This window comes from Lepus europaeus, chromosome 18, assembly GCF_033115175.1.
Source record: "Lepus europaeus isolate LE1 chromosome 18, mLepTim1.pri, whole genome shotgun sequence".
NCBI lineage: Eukaryota > Metazoa > Chordata > Mammalia > Lagomorpha > Leporidae > Lepus > Lepus europaeus.
This window is the reverse complement of record NC_084844.1, coordinates 59579192-59594881: the sequence shown is the minus strand read 5'-3', so window position 1 is coordinate 59594881 and position 15690 is coordinate 59579192. Positions and strand designations below refer to the sequence as shown.

Sequence of the window (15690 nt, the reverse complement as noted above, 5' to 3'; positions counted from 1 at the left end):
TTTACTGAGCATATCTTTATGTATTTTCTAACCACTGGCATTTTCTCTCCTAAAAATTGCTGGTTCACTTTTGCGTATTTTTTCACTGAGCTGATTTTTTTCTTACTAATTTATGAGTCATTAAGGAGTCTATTTTTAGGCTGGTGTATTATGGATCTTTCGACTTTATTGTCTTTCCATAGGGAGTTTCATATTATTATGGAATGTCAGTGGTTTTTTTTTTATTGTTTCTGGGCTTTTTGTTTATTATTTCTCCTACCCCAGCCTTATGCAAATAAAAGCATGTGCAGGTACACATGCATGTGTGTGTGAACACACATATAGCCTTTTTAGCTGTCTTTATTTCATCTAATGTGAGCTCTGGTTCTTTCTCTTACAGGCCAATAGCCAGTCATGTCAGCAGCATTTATTCCAAAACCATCTTTGGCTTGCCAAATCCACATTTACCTTGTTCATTTTGTCTGTGTTCAGACACCTTTCCAAACGTTCCCTCATTTCTTACGTTTCTGAGTGAATTCTACCTTACGACATGTATAATGAGATTGTTAGATTGCTGATATGTCTTTTAAAATCAACCTTTTGTTTTAAATGTCATCTTTCATCTATTTTTTTCTTTTTTTTTAAGATTTATTTTTATTTTTTGAAAGGTAGAGTGACAGAGAGACAGCTGGTATACTCTCCAGATGGCCACAAAAGCTGGGACTGGGCCATCCTGAAGCCAGGAACTATATCCCAGTCTCCCTCATGGATGGCAGGAGTCCAAGCACTTGGGCCATCTTACACTGCTTTCCCAGACACATTAGCAGGGAGCTGGATCACAAGCAGTATAGGCCGGCGCCATGGCTCAATAGGCTAATCCTCCCCCTGCGGCGCTGGCACACCAGGTTCTAGTCCCAATCAGGGTGCTGGATTCTGTCCCGCTTGCCCCTCTTCCAGTCCAGTTCTCTGCTGTGGCCCGGGAGTGCAGAGGAGGATGGCCCAAGTGCTTGGTCCCTGCACCCCATGGGAGACCAGGAGAAGCACCTGGCTCCTGGCTTCGGATCAGTGCGGTGCGCCGGCTGCAGTGCGCCAGCCACGGCGGCCATTGGAGGGTGAACCAACGGCAAAAGGAAGACCTTTCTCTCTGTCTCTCTCTCTCTCTGTCCACTCTGCCTGTCAAAAAATTTAAAAAAAAAAAATTTTTTTTTTTTTAAAAAGCAGTATAACCAGGACTCAACTAGCACTCTGATATAGGATGCTGGCATCCCAGACATCAGCTTAAACTGCTGTACCATAATGCCAGCCCCATTTTTTTATTTTATTGAATTTTAAGGTAGATGCTATCAAGGATCTAGTTCTGTTTTTTGTTGTACATTTACTAGTGTTAGTTCTCTCAAGTGCCGTTATCCTTTTTATATTATGAAATATTTTCATAGGTCAGGGAATGTTTTTGCCCATCACCAACTCTTGCTTAGGTGACCACATGTCAGGGCCTGACCTTTGAGCTCAGTGAGTGTACATTGTATGTGGATTCACTGACATGACTGCTGATGCTTAGAATCTTCTCATACCTTAAATGAAGGGACGACTCCTTAAGGTCAATGTGTAATGCATATACTGTGGACACAGAAGCTCCAAGAGAGTACAGAAGGAGTTGGTACCTAGTAAAGGAAACTTATCTGCACCCAATTTCTTCTTTGGTGAAACCAAAATGTGGGAACTAGCGTCCTGGGTCTACCTTTGCTTGGTGAATCCATATAATGGCTCTTCCTGAGCTGCCCGTGTGTCTGGGGCGACCCACCTCTCCTCAGCCAGCCAGGGCTTTTCCTGATCTCTGTGAGAATGTGCTACGTGCTCTCTGGGCTTCATGCACCTCTCTAGCCCTGGGCATCTAAAATACGAGACTTCAGTGGGATTTTCCCCATCTCCATTTTCTTTGGACGAGAATTAGAGGAAAGTCTCTGGAGTTTTCTTTCCACTTTCCCCTTCCTACTCTATGTGGCAGAAATTCTTCAAAGTCCAAGTGGTAAACACGATTCCTTCCCATTGCTGATGTAATACTGTCTCTTTGATTCTTCTTGTTGGGATTTGGAGATAAGGAGGCTTGTGTCCAAGTTGTTATTTTGCTCTGTTTGTCTTTATTACTATGTATTTTTATGTTGAAATGTGAAAATGAACATCAGAAGATACTGTCTGGCACCTAAGAGACAGAATATGTCATAATCTCTTTAAGTGACAAACTTCTTTCAGAAATGTTTTGTGAAAAACATTAAGAAGTATGTTAAGGAAGTTACATTCCAGGTAAGGTCATAGAATGAGTAATGGCACAGAGGCAAGAGACAAAGGGGCCACAACTTCAGGTGGTGAGACAGTAGTCCCAAAGCTAGAGCGGCAGAGGGAGGTGATCAGGAGTCAGCCTGGAGCTGGGCTTCTGCTGGCGTGTTCAAGGAGGCCTGGCGGTTGTGAGCACGTGGTCCTTTTTACAAATCTTAATCTGCTGTTTGTGAAGGTAGAAGTGGCATAATATGTCCTTACCCAAATGGAGTTAATGTTTGAGTACTGAGAAAAAAAATATGTACAGGAACTCACCTGTGCTTGGGTCAAAGTAGATGACAACACCAAGTGGCACCTTGATGAAGTAAATGCTGTAGAAAATCAACACTACTGAAACTTGTTCTGTATTTAACAAGGAATACAATGGACCATTGCCGATGTGTGTGTTAAGTTACAATATTAGACATGTAAAAGACCATAGACGACCAGCGTCCAGTGAGCAGGTGACGCACAGCTTGCCATGGTTGAGGGGAACTGTTGTTGCCTGCTGGTGGGTGCGTGTGTTCATGTATCAGGTGATCTGGTCTCCAACCGTCCATCATTCTCAGGTATGGGTCACCACGTCCTAAGAGCAAATTATTGTATAAAGATGAAACACTGAAAATAAGTGTTGGTAGCAATTTTTCTTAAATCTATAATAAGTTTTAACAGTAAATAACATCAGCATGATTATTGTATTTGGAATCCTGTGTGCCTTTCACAGAACACTCATGTATTATAGAAAAATTGCTAGTGGTGTTACCAAACAAAGCTGGACTTGCACCCAAGGTTCATCATTTATAAACCTTGTGAGCTTTGTCCAGTTTTCCTCCTAACACAAGGGTTACTAACATTAGATTTTTGTGGGAAGTTTAATTCAAAAAAGTTTTTTAAGACATGTGGTACAAGAATACTTCAAAATGCTCATGGAATAACGGAAGTAAAAGTTTATTTTGCCCCAAAATTTTGCAATCCATGCGGTTTCTTTATAACATGATTTTCATGAACTTTTTGAAAGAATCTTCATATGCGTGGATTCCATAGTTCTTGTACACCAAAATAAATTTATCTTTCAATTCCATTTTCCCCAGGCTTTTGAAATACCCTGTATAGTGGAATCATTTCATATACATATTTATTTTCCTGAATTTATTAATTCTTATTGTAGTTTTATATGCTGAGAACAGATAGGAAACTTACCTTCTTTTTGTTAAGTGTGGCTACTATTTTAGATAAAGAGCAGACTATTTGATGCCCATAGGGAAAGGTAATGTGTTAAACTTACTGAAATAGTGTATGTTTGCATACACTAGTACTTGCAAAACCCTGGAAACTGTACTTTGTGATGACCTAAAGAATTTGCAAGGCTTATTTGACTAGATGTGTGCTTTTTATTTTATAAGTTGACTTTAGAACCTACCATCAGCCTTAGAGGCAATAACTAGTCTTGAAGAAATTCTTACCAATGTGGTACCTTGCGTTTTTTTCTTTATTTAATGACTTTGCTAAAATACCTGGCTATATAGGCTTAAATTTTCTTAATATCCTTTATTTTGCCTTGGAATGGAAGATATGTAGTAACTCCATTTATTGCTGAGGCTATTACTCTTCTAAGACAATTCTAAGACAGGCTGGTGTCAGGAATTTCAAGCTTATTTTCTGATTGAAGTGTTCATCTGCATTGCTTGGGACCATAAATGGTTTTGGGTTTTGGAATATTTGCATATATGTAATAAGACATCTTGGGGATAGGACCCAAATCTAAAGATAAAATCCATTTGTGTTTCATGTGCACCTTATATATAGAGCCTGAAGGTGATTTTTTTTTTTGTATTCTTTTTTTCTTTTTTTTTTTTTAGAGGAGAAATTTTTTTTTTTTTACTTGACAGGCAGAGTTAGACAATGAGAGAAAGAGACAGAGAGAAAGGTCTTCCTTCCATTGGTTCACCCCCCAAAATGGCCGCCACGGCTGGCATGTTGCACCGATCCAAAGTCAGGAGCCAGGTGCTTCCTCCTGGTCTCCCATGCGGGTGCAGGGCCCAAGCACTTGGGCCATCCTCCACTGCCTTCCCGTGCCACAGCAGAGAGCTGGACTGGAAGAGGAGCAACCGGGACTAGAACTCTGTGCCCATATGGGATGCCGGCGCTGTAGGCGGAGGATTAACCAAGTGAGCCACAGTGCTGGCCCCCTGAAGGTGATTTTGTACAGTATTTTTAGTGCACCTACATTTTGCTGGTGACCCATCACATTGGGGTCAGGTGTGGGATTTTCCATTTGTGGCATCATGTAGGTGCTCAAAAAGCTAGCAGTTTTAGAGCAATTTGAAGTTTTGGTTTTCTGATTAGGGATGCTAAACCTGTTCTAATAAAACCAATAGCATTCTCAGTAATTGTTTTCTATGGTTAGTCAAGTCAGGCTTTGTGGATCCCTCTTAAACACGCATTTGTACACAAGCACATGCAAATAGCTATTATGGAATTTGGTGGAGATTTCTCTAATCCACTTAAATAACTAACAGAGTTTTCTCATACTTTGTTTTACTGTTCCAGCCAAGAAGAATGATTGTTTGAAATATTGTCTTTGGATATCTGAAGGAAAGAGTCCTGGATATTGATTCTTGTTGCCTTGCTGTTTTCTTAGGAAGTCTAATTGAGCCTTCCTGATTATCATTTGATGTTTTGAATCACACTTGGATACCTCAGCAGAATGTAGCATTCTCCGTTTGCTTCTTACTAAATTGTTGACGAATGACACAAAGTGCATTTTTAAACGTCATCTTCCTTGAAGGCCTTTTGGTACCAGATTATTTGAATGAACCTTTATAGAAGAAGCCCATTTGGCTTGTTGAGGAGCTTCCTGAGAATGGCTGGGATGGAAATAGAAAATTATTTTCCTGCCCAGGCCTAATCTGACTCATTCTCTTTCTACATATTTACCATCTGATTTTGTATTGTGTAACACAAAGGGGAAAATGGGAAAACCAACTCCTTTCAATAAGTTTTTAAAACAATTTTTTTAAAAAAATAGGACCCCTATGGTTTCAGTTCACTGACTTTTCTTTTCTTTTTCTTTTTCTTTTTCTTTTTTTTTTTTTTTTTGCTTTTGAAAGGGGTTTATGGAGGCAGGAGTGCAGGACAGAGTGGTTTAACTATTTTAAGTTGTATTTCACTTAAATTTATTGTATTCAGGTTGAATGCAGGGCTTAGATAATTAAATCAAATTCAACAATTCAACCGTGGTAGCCAGATTAATTTCAAAAAGATCAGTAAATAAATATTTTAAACTCCCTCTGACCTTATTAAAATATACTACCAGAAATAGCCTGTTTGAGGCTTTCTCATAACTTAGTCATTCTGCAAAACAGCTGCAGCAATGTGATATAATAAAAAGAGCAGTGATTTAGAGTTAGAAGATTGGAAGTCTTTGTCTTGGTTCATTCACAGGGAGATTAAATGACATGCAAAGTCCCCTGGATGGGGAAGCCACGCATGAGAGGATTGAATCAAATGAGCTGTCTTCATAGTACTCTTCCTGAGTCTGTGCTTGGGTTTAGAAACCACATGAAGAACATACCAGGAAATGTGGGCGAGAGCAGGAGCTCCACTCCCTCGGAATCGCCGAGCGATTTTGGAGTCCCGTTCCCCACTGCTGCTTACAGAGGGCAGTGTATGACTCAGGACCCCGTTGTGTAGAGGGGACTGACTCTGGTTGCTCTGGGCAGAAATGTATTGAGTGACTTACAGAAGTGTGGGGAGGGCAGAAGAAACAGTCTCTAGGCTGAGCTCCCAGGAACAGTTCCCAAAGTCTCAATACCTGCCTAGGGCACCAAGGGAACTGCTGCCTCCATCTCCATGAAGGCAGCCTTGGGATGAAGAGGCTGCCTGCATGGCTGGGAAGTAATGATTGCAAGTACCAGCACCAGAAGTGTTGTGTCTCTGATGCAGTCTGTCAGCATAGAGACACCCTGTGCCCCACCTCTTCCCTACCCAGGTCTTGCCCAAGTTTTTGAGATTGGTGGAACATAAATTACATCTGAAATTCCAGCTGCAGGGGCCTCCTGAGGCGTCATCTTCCCAACCTCCATATTCTGCGTGGGTTGGGAACACCTGTTGACAACCCAAAGTCCTTTGCACTCACCATTCACAGAAAGCTCAATATGTGTCTGTGTATTTAAAAGTCTTCAGAGAAGACTCATGTACTTGTTATTTAGGGCTAGCGTCAAGTCATCTTAAATATATGTATATTATTTCTGGCCATTTTCCCAAGAAAACATCTTAAAAACTTGGGAGCCCATGCTATCTATCTACATTATTTCTTCAAGATGCCAGACTGATACGAAAAATAGAATTTTAAATTTCGGATTCTCCTCCAGCTGTGTTCATTTTCTGCACGTCAGTTTCCTTCCGTTTCTTTGTGTCCACGTGGGGACATCCTCCACCTTCTGGGTCTGATGTGTTCTTTACTGTGCAGACCAGTGAACGAAGAGCCAGAGCCCTTGGAGGCAGACGTGGCTGGCCGGTGGCATGGCGTCTACGTCAACAGGACTTCTCCAGCACCTGCTGAGTCTGCAACCACCGTCAAGTCACTGATCAAGTCGTTTGACTTGGGACGCTCAGGTATTTAGTCACGTTTTGCCGTAAGCAAAACTCCACTTCCAGAGCTTGACCTGAGATGTCAGGACTGTCTGTACCCCACTGTGCCCCCACATTGGAGCGACCTCAAGGGCTCCTTTGAGATCACGCCCTGTGCAGTGCTGTGCAGTGTGTGTGCTGTGTGCAAGGGCCTGAGGCTTTAGTGAGGCACCATGGAAAGTCTGGCTCACAAGTGAGACATATATGGCCTCCTCCCTGTCTTCACCTCCTCCCTAGCTCGAGTTCGCGCCTTGCTACCTTCCTTTTCTGCCTCTCACAGCCATTCAGGTCACTACTATTTGCCTTCTTCAATCTTCTGTAAATTATACTCTTTCTCTTGCTCTCTCTCTTTTTTTAAAGATCTATTTTTATTTATTTGAAAGGAAGAGTGACAGAGAGGAGAGAAAAACACAGAGAGGAGCTGATCTTCCATCCTCTGGTTCACTCTCCAAGTGGTCACAATAATCAGCGTGGGGCCTGGCAGGTGCCTAGAACTAGAACTCCATCCAGGTCTCCCATGTGGGTGGCAGGGCTGCTTTCTGGATTGGAAGCAGAGCAGTTGGGTCTTGATTCAGGAATGCAGGCATCACAGGTGGAGGCTTAGCCCACTGTGTCACAATGCCAGACCCATCTTCCCCAGCCATCCTCACCTTACACTGTGCCGTTAGACTCTGTTCTGCCTGGCCTTATGTGTGAATTTTGGTGCTAATTCTGTCACTCCTGCCCTTGGTGCATTCCCACCCTTTTCTGGAACAGTCTGACAGACTCACGACTCCCCTTTAGTCACACTTATCGCATATATGAGAAAGACGCATGTAATATAGTAAATACAAGAAACAAAATGTGCATCTCTCCATAATAACATTATGTTTCTTCCCTTAACTACAACAAACATGCAACTATATTGGAAGATGAGAGTCTTAGGTAATCCTAGGATATACCTGGTTATCTCTGTCAAAATAGTCTGCCATAAAATCAGCTGAAGATTAGGCTACACAGACTGAAAGATATGAAATCCTAGTGAGTCAGTCTGTGAGGATAGAAAATGAATCAACAGTAATCGTTTGTACAAGAACCTGTCTGTTCCTTCCTCCCGTAGATACACACACACATACACACTTTCTCTTTTCCACAGGTTCTCTGTGACTAGGGCCTACATTTTGCCCAGCTAACTCTTCCCGCCATCCCTTCCCTAATTTGACCCTAAACCAGAGGAGAAAAGAAAAATAGAGTAAATGTTTCACTAAACTTCGTGAACTGGTCAAGAACTAGGATCTGCTGTTTTGAAGCAGAACACCTGTATGTCCCAATGTCTTTTCTTGACAGGTGGAGGTGGGCAGAATCTTTCTGTGCATAAGACCCCCCGAAGTCCCCTAAGCGGAATACCAGTGCGGACTGCTCCAGCAGCTGCTGTCTCTCCGATGCAGGTATGAGAAGTGACCCAGAATCAGCGTGTGGTTTGTTGTGCATCCTTCCAAGTGTTTTCCTGTATGCACATGTTTGTGTGTGTGTAGAAAGAATGTTTTATAACCTGAACTATACTACACATTATTCCAGCACTTTATCCTTGGAATATAAGTCCATGAGGGCAGGGATTTTTGTTTATTTTGTTTACTGTTATATCTCTTGTGTAGAACACTGGTTATTGGCGCATAGTCATATCATAATAGAAATTCAACAAATGTTCCTTGAATAAATGAAGAAATATGTCAGAGATGTCTTTAAATATCAAGTATTTAGAAAGTAATTCATTCCTACTTATTATGCAGGTATTTATTTGGTCACTCTTCTATTGACTGAATTTAGGTTCTTTTGGATTTAGATTATTGTAATACAGTGAAAGTCCCTGTATGAATTTTTGACCACCCATGGGGCTGTTTCTAAGTGCATCATAATTCATTTTGAAAAATCAGGAATCTCTAGCTAGTTAAGCAGAGAGGATTTTAATGCAGGGGATTTGGCACTGGAAGGACTGGAGGAGAAGGCCGTAGTCTGCACTGGAGGAGAAGGCCGTAGAGCTCCAGGAACGGTCCCCAGAATACCTCAGAGTCAAGCCATTAAGAGGCTGGCATTGTGGTGTAGTCAGTAAAGACACTGTGATGCCAGCATCCCTTCTGGGCTCTGGTTTGTGTCCTGGCTGCTCCACTTCCAGTCCCGCTCCTTGCTAACTTCCTGGGAAAAGCAGCAGAAGATGGTCTAAGTGCTTGGGCCCCTGCGGCCCACGTGGGTGACCAGGATGAAGCTCCTGGCTTCGGCCTGGCCCAACCCTGGTCATTGCTGCCATCTGGGGAGCAAACCAGTGGATAAAAGGTCTGTCTCTGTCTCTCTCTCTCTCTCTCTCTCTCTCCTCCTCTCCAGATAGATAAGCTCTTTCAAATAAATAAATAAAATCTTAAAAAAATAAAAGAATTGGCTCCATTAAGAGATTTTACTTCTACCAGAAGCAGAAACTAAATGCTTACCCATGACTACCACTTATACGATCCACAGTCAGCTTTAAGACCACACTGCCAGAGGTGCAATCTATGACAGACACCCAGACCAAATGCCTTCATAGCAAGCTGTAGAAGGGCAGGCCTGTCCTCCCTTGCACATTCTAGATCTTCCAAGAATGGGCCCAGTCGACAGAAGTTACGTCGCTTGGTGAACCAAGCTTGCTTTCTTCTTTATTTATTTATTTATTTATTTATTTGACAGGTAGAGTTACAAACAGTGAGAGAGAGAGAGAGAAAGGTCTTCCCTCCATTGTTTCACTCCCCAAATGGCCACAACGGCTGGAACTGTGCTGATCTGAAGCCAGGATCCAGGAGCTTTCTCCGGGTCTCCCATGTGGGTGCAGGGGCCCAAGCACGTGGGCCATCCTCCACTGCTATCCCAGGCCACAGCAGAGAGCTGGACTGGAAGAGGAGCAGCCAGGATTAGAACCGGCACCCATATGGGATGCCGGCACCACAGGTAGAGGATTAACCTAGTGCGCCACGGCACCGGCCCCAGTGAACCCAAGCTTTCAAGGCATTTGGAAAAATAGATTCTTTGCTTTCCAGTAAATCACCCCACAGAGACTAGAATGGACTCACATGAGCAAGTCCCAAGATCTGACACAAATTGATTGCTAGAAATGGAAAATGCATTACTAGAAAAGAAAATGCATTTCCTCTGTTGTGACACATTGGAAAAGCTTGATTATATACATTGCCCTTCAATTTACACTCTACTCACTATATATCAAGTGCCATTTTCCCAGAATTTTGACATCCTTTGTAAATGTTAAGGATTTGAGTAAGTGAACAATGATACCTTGTTTAACTTTCTTCAGCAGTAAGGTTAAGCACTTCATATATCCACAGGCCATTCTCTCTGTGTATGTGTGTGTTTGATCGCTTACGATGCTTCACTCATTTTTCTTTTAAGCTGTAAAATATAGTCTTTTTCTTACTTGTAAAATGTAGTGTGCTTTTTCTAAACATTTGTTTTATATGTGTTGATACTATTTGTTTTAACTTTGTTCAAAGTTTACTAAAGAAAAAAATGTGCATTTTTGTGTTCAGTGTTTTCCTTTATAGCTTTAAGGATTTTTGTTCCCTGCATTAGAATGTCTTCTAGATTTTAAAATATTCTCTATTAGATTTTTTTAAAGCTTGATTTATTTATTTGAAAGACAGTTACAGAGAGGCAGAGGCAAAGAGAAAGAGAGAGAGAGAGAGAGAAGTCTTCCATCTGCTGGTTTACTCACCAGGCGGCTGCAATGGCCGAGGCTGCACCAATCCAAAGCCAGGAGCCAGGATTTTCTTCCAGGTATCCCATCTGGATGCAGGGATTAAGGACTTGGGCCATCTTCCACTGCCTTCCCAGGCCACAGCAGAGAGCTGGATTGGAAGTGGAACAGCCGGGGCATGAACCGGCACCAATATGGGATGCTGGCACTGCAGGTGGTGGCTTTACCTGCTATGCCACCGTGCTGGCCCCTCTTTATTAGATTTTAAAATAGTCTCCCTTAATATATATATTTTTATTTTTTTTTATTTCATAAATGTGAATTTACAAAGTGCAACTTTTGTATTGTTGTGACTCCCCCCCCCACCTCCCTCCCTCCCGTGGCCCTCCCCTCTCCCTCACCCTCTCCCATCCCGCCCTTTATCGAGTTTCATTTTCAATTACCTTCATATACTGAAGATCAACTTAGTATATACTAAGCAAGGATTTCAACAGGCTGCACTCACACAACCGCACAAGGTATAGGGTACTGTTCAACTAGTAGTGTTTTTACATTTCATAGTAAAACACATTAAGGACAGAGATCCTACGTGGGGAGTATGTACCCAGTGACTCCCGTTGTTGATTTAACAATTGGCACTCTTATTTATGATATCAGCAATCACCCGAGACTCTTGCTATGAGCTGTCTAGGCTATGGAAGCCCCTTGAGTTCACCGACTCTGAACTTGTTTAGTCAAGGCCGTATCACAGTGGAGGTTCCTTCCTCCCTTCAGAGAAAGGCGCCTCTCTCCTTGATGGCCTGTTCCTTTTGCTGGGGTCTTGTTCACCAGGATCTTTCATTTAGATTGTTTTTTGCCACCGTGTCATGGCTTTCCATGCCTGTGAGACTCTAATGGACCTTTTAGCCAGATCCGAATGTCCCAAGGGTTGATTCTGAGGCAGGAGTGCTGTTTTGGGCGTTTGCCATTCTATGAGTCTGCTGTGTGTCCTGCTTCCCCTGCAGGATCATACTCTCCCTTTTAATTCTATCCTTCATTATTTGCTTACACTGGTCTTATTTGTGAAATCTCTTCGACACATACCCTATCTTTTTGATCGGTTGTATATTTATACTTATCACTTTACCAAGTGTGCTGGCATTGGTACCTGCCTCCTTGGTAAGATTGAGTTGAAATCCCCTGGCACATTTCTGGTTCCACCATTGGAGGTAAGTCCGAGTGAGCATGTGCCAACCTATATATCTCCTCCCTCTCTTATTCCCACTCCTATGTTTAACAGAGATCACTTTTCTGTTAATTTTAAATGCCTAAGAATGATTGTGCATTGATTACAGAGTTCAACCAGTGGTCTTATGTAGAACAAACATCCCTTAATATATTTTTAAAAGATTCATATACCAAAAATATTTTCCCTTTTGGACTTCCAATTTCTTATCTGTAAGAGTTTGTGTTAAATTATTTCTAAGGTTGTTTATATCATGTGCATTTTGAGATTTTTATCTCCATACTTGAGAAAAACCACTTTTTCATTCTAATTAAATGACTGGAGATAACACACTGATGACAAATGATAGAGGTATGCCATCAAACATAAATTAAAGGACAAAGTTTTAATCCTAAGGTAACACTCTGGAGGAAGAGATTTGATCCCATGAGGGATAATGTCAGAATGTGACCACTAAAGAAAGGCAGGAACAGTCTGGTTTATGGCATTATGAATTTACTTCTCTAAATGGAATTCAAGTGTTAAAGGTCATCTGCTGAGTGAGGAAGTATTGATTGAACAGTGCTGATCTGAAGTATCCAGTATTCATGTATTTCAGTAGTGTGTACTCAGAATTGAGTATGTGTTTGTGTTTCTTTTTTTGTTTATTTAAAGATTTATTTATTTATTTGAGAGGCAGAGTTAGAGAGAGAGAGAAGGAGAGACAGAGAGAGAGGTCTTCCATCCATTGGTTCACTTCCCAAATGGCCACAATAGTCAGAGCTAGGCCAATCTGAAGCCAGGAGCTAGGAGCTTCTTCTGGGTCTCCCACGTGGGTGCTGGGGCCCAAGCACTTGGGCCATCTTCTACTACCTTCCCAGGCCATTACAGGGTGCTGGATCAGAAGTGGAGCAGCCTGGGGAGCCAGCGCTGTGGCGCAGTGGGTTAACACCCTGGCCTGAAGCACCGGCATCCCATATGGGCTCCGGTTTGAGGCCTGGCTGCTCCACTTCCAATCCAGCTCTCTGCTATCGCCTGGGAAAGCAGTAAAGGACAACCCAACTCCTTGGGCCCCTGCACCAGAGAGAGAGACCCGGAGGAGGCTCCTGGCTCCTGGCTTCGGCTTGATGCAGCTCCGACCATTGTGGCCAACTGGGGAGTGAACCATCAGATGGAAGACCTCTCTCTCTCTCTGCTTCTCCTCTCTTTGTGTGGTTCTGACTTTCAAATAAATAAATAAATCTTAAAAAAAAAAAAAAGAAAAGAAGTGGAGCAGGTGGGACTCAATGCGGCACCCATATGGGATGCCACGCCACAGGTGGAGCCTTAACCTCTCACACCACAACATTGTAGGTTTGCTTTCAGTTTACATACAGCATGAGTGAATTGATGCTGTGTATTGGTGAGAAATGCAGTGGATTCAGAGAGAGAGGTATTCCATTCACTTGTTCACTCTTCAGATGGCTACAATAGCCAGGACTGAACCAAGCTGAAACCAGGAACTCCATCCAGGTCTCCCACATGGGTGCCCAGGGCCCAAGTCTTAGGCCATCTTTCACTTCCTTCCTAGGTACAATAGCAGGAAGCTGAATCAGTAGCAAAGCAACCAGGACTCCAACTGGCACTCCCATATGGGATACAGCATTACAACCTGTGACTTAATCTGCTGTGCCATAATGCCAGCCCTTCCCTTAATATCTTAAAGAAGACTTTTATTACTTCCTTGGTAAAACCCATAGCAATGTTTGCTTGGATTTAGATGATGTTCCTCTATCTTAATTGCCTTCCCAAACCAGAAGAAATACTCTCTGGAGGAAGATTCCATTATTAGAACCTCAATTTACGTCTGGAGTTTTTCAGACACATTGTAGTCAATTAAAAAAAAAAAATCTGACGCACAAGTAGATAATAACAAATGACAAAAAAAAATGGAGAAAAAATGACATTACAAATAGATATAAGAGATCCAGGTATTGATATTATTAGACAAACACTTTAGTACATTAATTAAATTAATTTACATTCAAGAAAATAGATGACAAGGTAGATAATTTCATCAGTAAACTGCAATCTATTTTACAAATCCAATAGAAATTCTGTAACTTTTTTTTATATATATAGGCAGAGTAGACGGTGAGAGAGAGAGACAGAGAGAAAGGTCTTCCTTTTGCCGTTGGTTCAGCACCGCGCTGATCTGAAGCCAGGAGCCAGGAGCCAGGAGCCTCCTCCTGGCCTCCCATGTGGGTGTAGGGCCCAAGGACCTGGGCCATCCTCCACTGCACTCCTGGGCCACAGCAGAGAGCTGGCCTGGAAGAGGGGCAACCGGGACAGAATCCGGCGCCCCGACTGGGATTAGAACCCGGGGTGCCGGTACCGCACATGGAGGATTAGCCTATTGAGCCGTGGCACCGGCCGGAAATTCTGTAACTTTAAAATAACTAAGGAGCTGGTGCTGTGGCATAGGGGGTAAAGCCGCTGGCTGCAGTGCTAGCATTCCATATGGGTGCCGGTTAGAATCCTGGCTGCTGCTCTTCTGATCCAGCTCTCTGCTATGGCCCGGGAAAGCAGTAGAAGACGGCCCAAGTCCTTGAGCCCCTGAACCCACGTGGGAGACCCAGAAGAAGCTCCTGGCTCCTGGCTTTGGGTCGGCACAGCTCTGGCCATTGTGACCATTTGGGGAGTAAACCAGCAGAATGAAGACCTTTCTCTCTGTCTCTCCCTCTCACTATCTGTAACTCTACCTCTCAAATAAATAAATTTTTAAAAATCTTTAAAAAAAAAAAGACTAATGAAATTGATGAACCTCTGACAAGACTGCACCAAAGGAAAAGGAGGGTATAAATTATGTCTATCAAGAATTTTTTAAGATCTCTTAGGCATTAAAGTGATGATAGAATTTTTTGTGCTAATAATTTTTGTTCTTTGTGCTAATGATTGTTTAAATATTTCATTTATTTACTTATTGGAAAGGCAGAGTGACAGAGAAGGGAGATCCTTCATCTGCTGGCTCATTCCCCAAGTGCCCACAACAGCCAGGGTTGGTCCAGGCACTGCATTTTGGGTTGCTGGCTTTTGGATGCTGGCATTGCAAGCCCTGGCCCATCCCACTTACCATGATACCTATTCCATGTGTTAATAAATTTTAAAATGTTAATGAAATGGTAAAAATATTTTTAAAAATGTAACTGAACTGGCCGGCGCCACAGCTCACTTGGCTAATCCTCTGCCTGCGGCGCCAGCACCCCGGGTTCTAATCCCGGTTGCTCCTCTTCCAGTCCAGCTCTCTGCTGTGGCCCGGGAAGGCAGTGGAGAATGGCCCAAGTTCTCGGGCCCTGCACCCACATGGGAGACCAGGAGTAGGTGCCTGTGGGCTCCTGGCTTCGGATCGGCGCAGCGCGCCAGCTGCAGTGCACCAGCTGTAGCGGCCACTTGGGGGGTGAACCAACGGAAAAGGAAGACCTTTCTCTCTGTCTCTCTCTCACTGTTTAACTTTGCCTGTCAAAAAAAAAAAAAAGTTAAAAAATGTAACTGAACTAACATAAGAAAAAGTAGAAAATCTTAGTAGTATATAATTTAAATCTTTTCCTCAAAGGAAATGTCAGACCAAGATGGCTTCATGGTAAAATGTCCCAGACATTTAAGGAAGAAACATTAATCTTGCATAAATTCATACAGAAACTAGGAAAACACTAGAAAAGAAATAAACCTTTATTTTAAGGGCACAGCATAGCTTTGATACCTAATTCTGGCAGACTTTAAAAGACAGGAAATTAAAAGTCAGTCTTTCTCTGTCTCTCTCTCTCTGTCTATAACTTTCAAATAAATAAAACAAATAATGAAAAAAATA

At 42.5% G+C, this 15690-nt stretch overlaps 1 protein-coding gene across 3 annotated transcripts in view; it reads left to right on the top strand.

Annotated features, from left to right (window-relative positions):
• The window catches only part of SPECC1 (sperm antigen with calponin homology and coiled-coil domains 1), a 192425-nt gene that overhangs the window by 95905 nt on the left and 80830 nt on the right, over nucleotides 1-15690 (top strand). For all 3 annotated transcript variants that reach the window (XM_062215713.1, XM_062215714.1, XM_062215712.1), the window contains exons 6-7: nucleotides 6764-6909; nucleotides 8251-8351. In XM_062215713.1, coding sequence (XP_062071697.1) covers nucleotides 6764-6909; nucleotides 8251-8351 — 247 coding nt within the window. The remainder of the gene's footprint in view (nucleotides 1-6763; nucleotides 6910-8250; nucleotides 8352-15690) is intronic.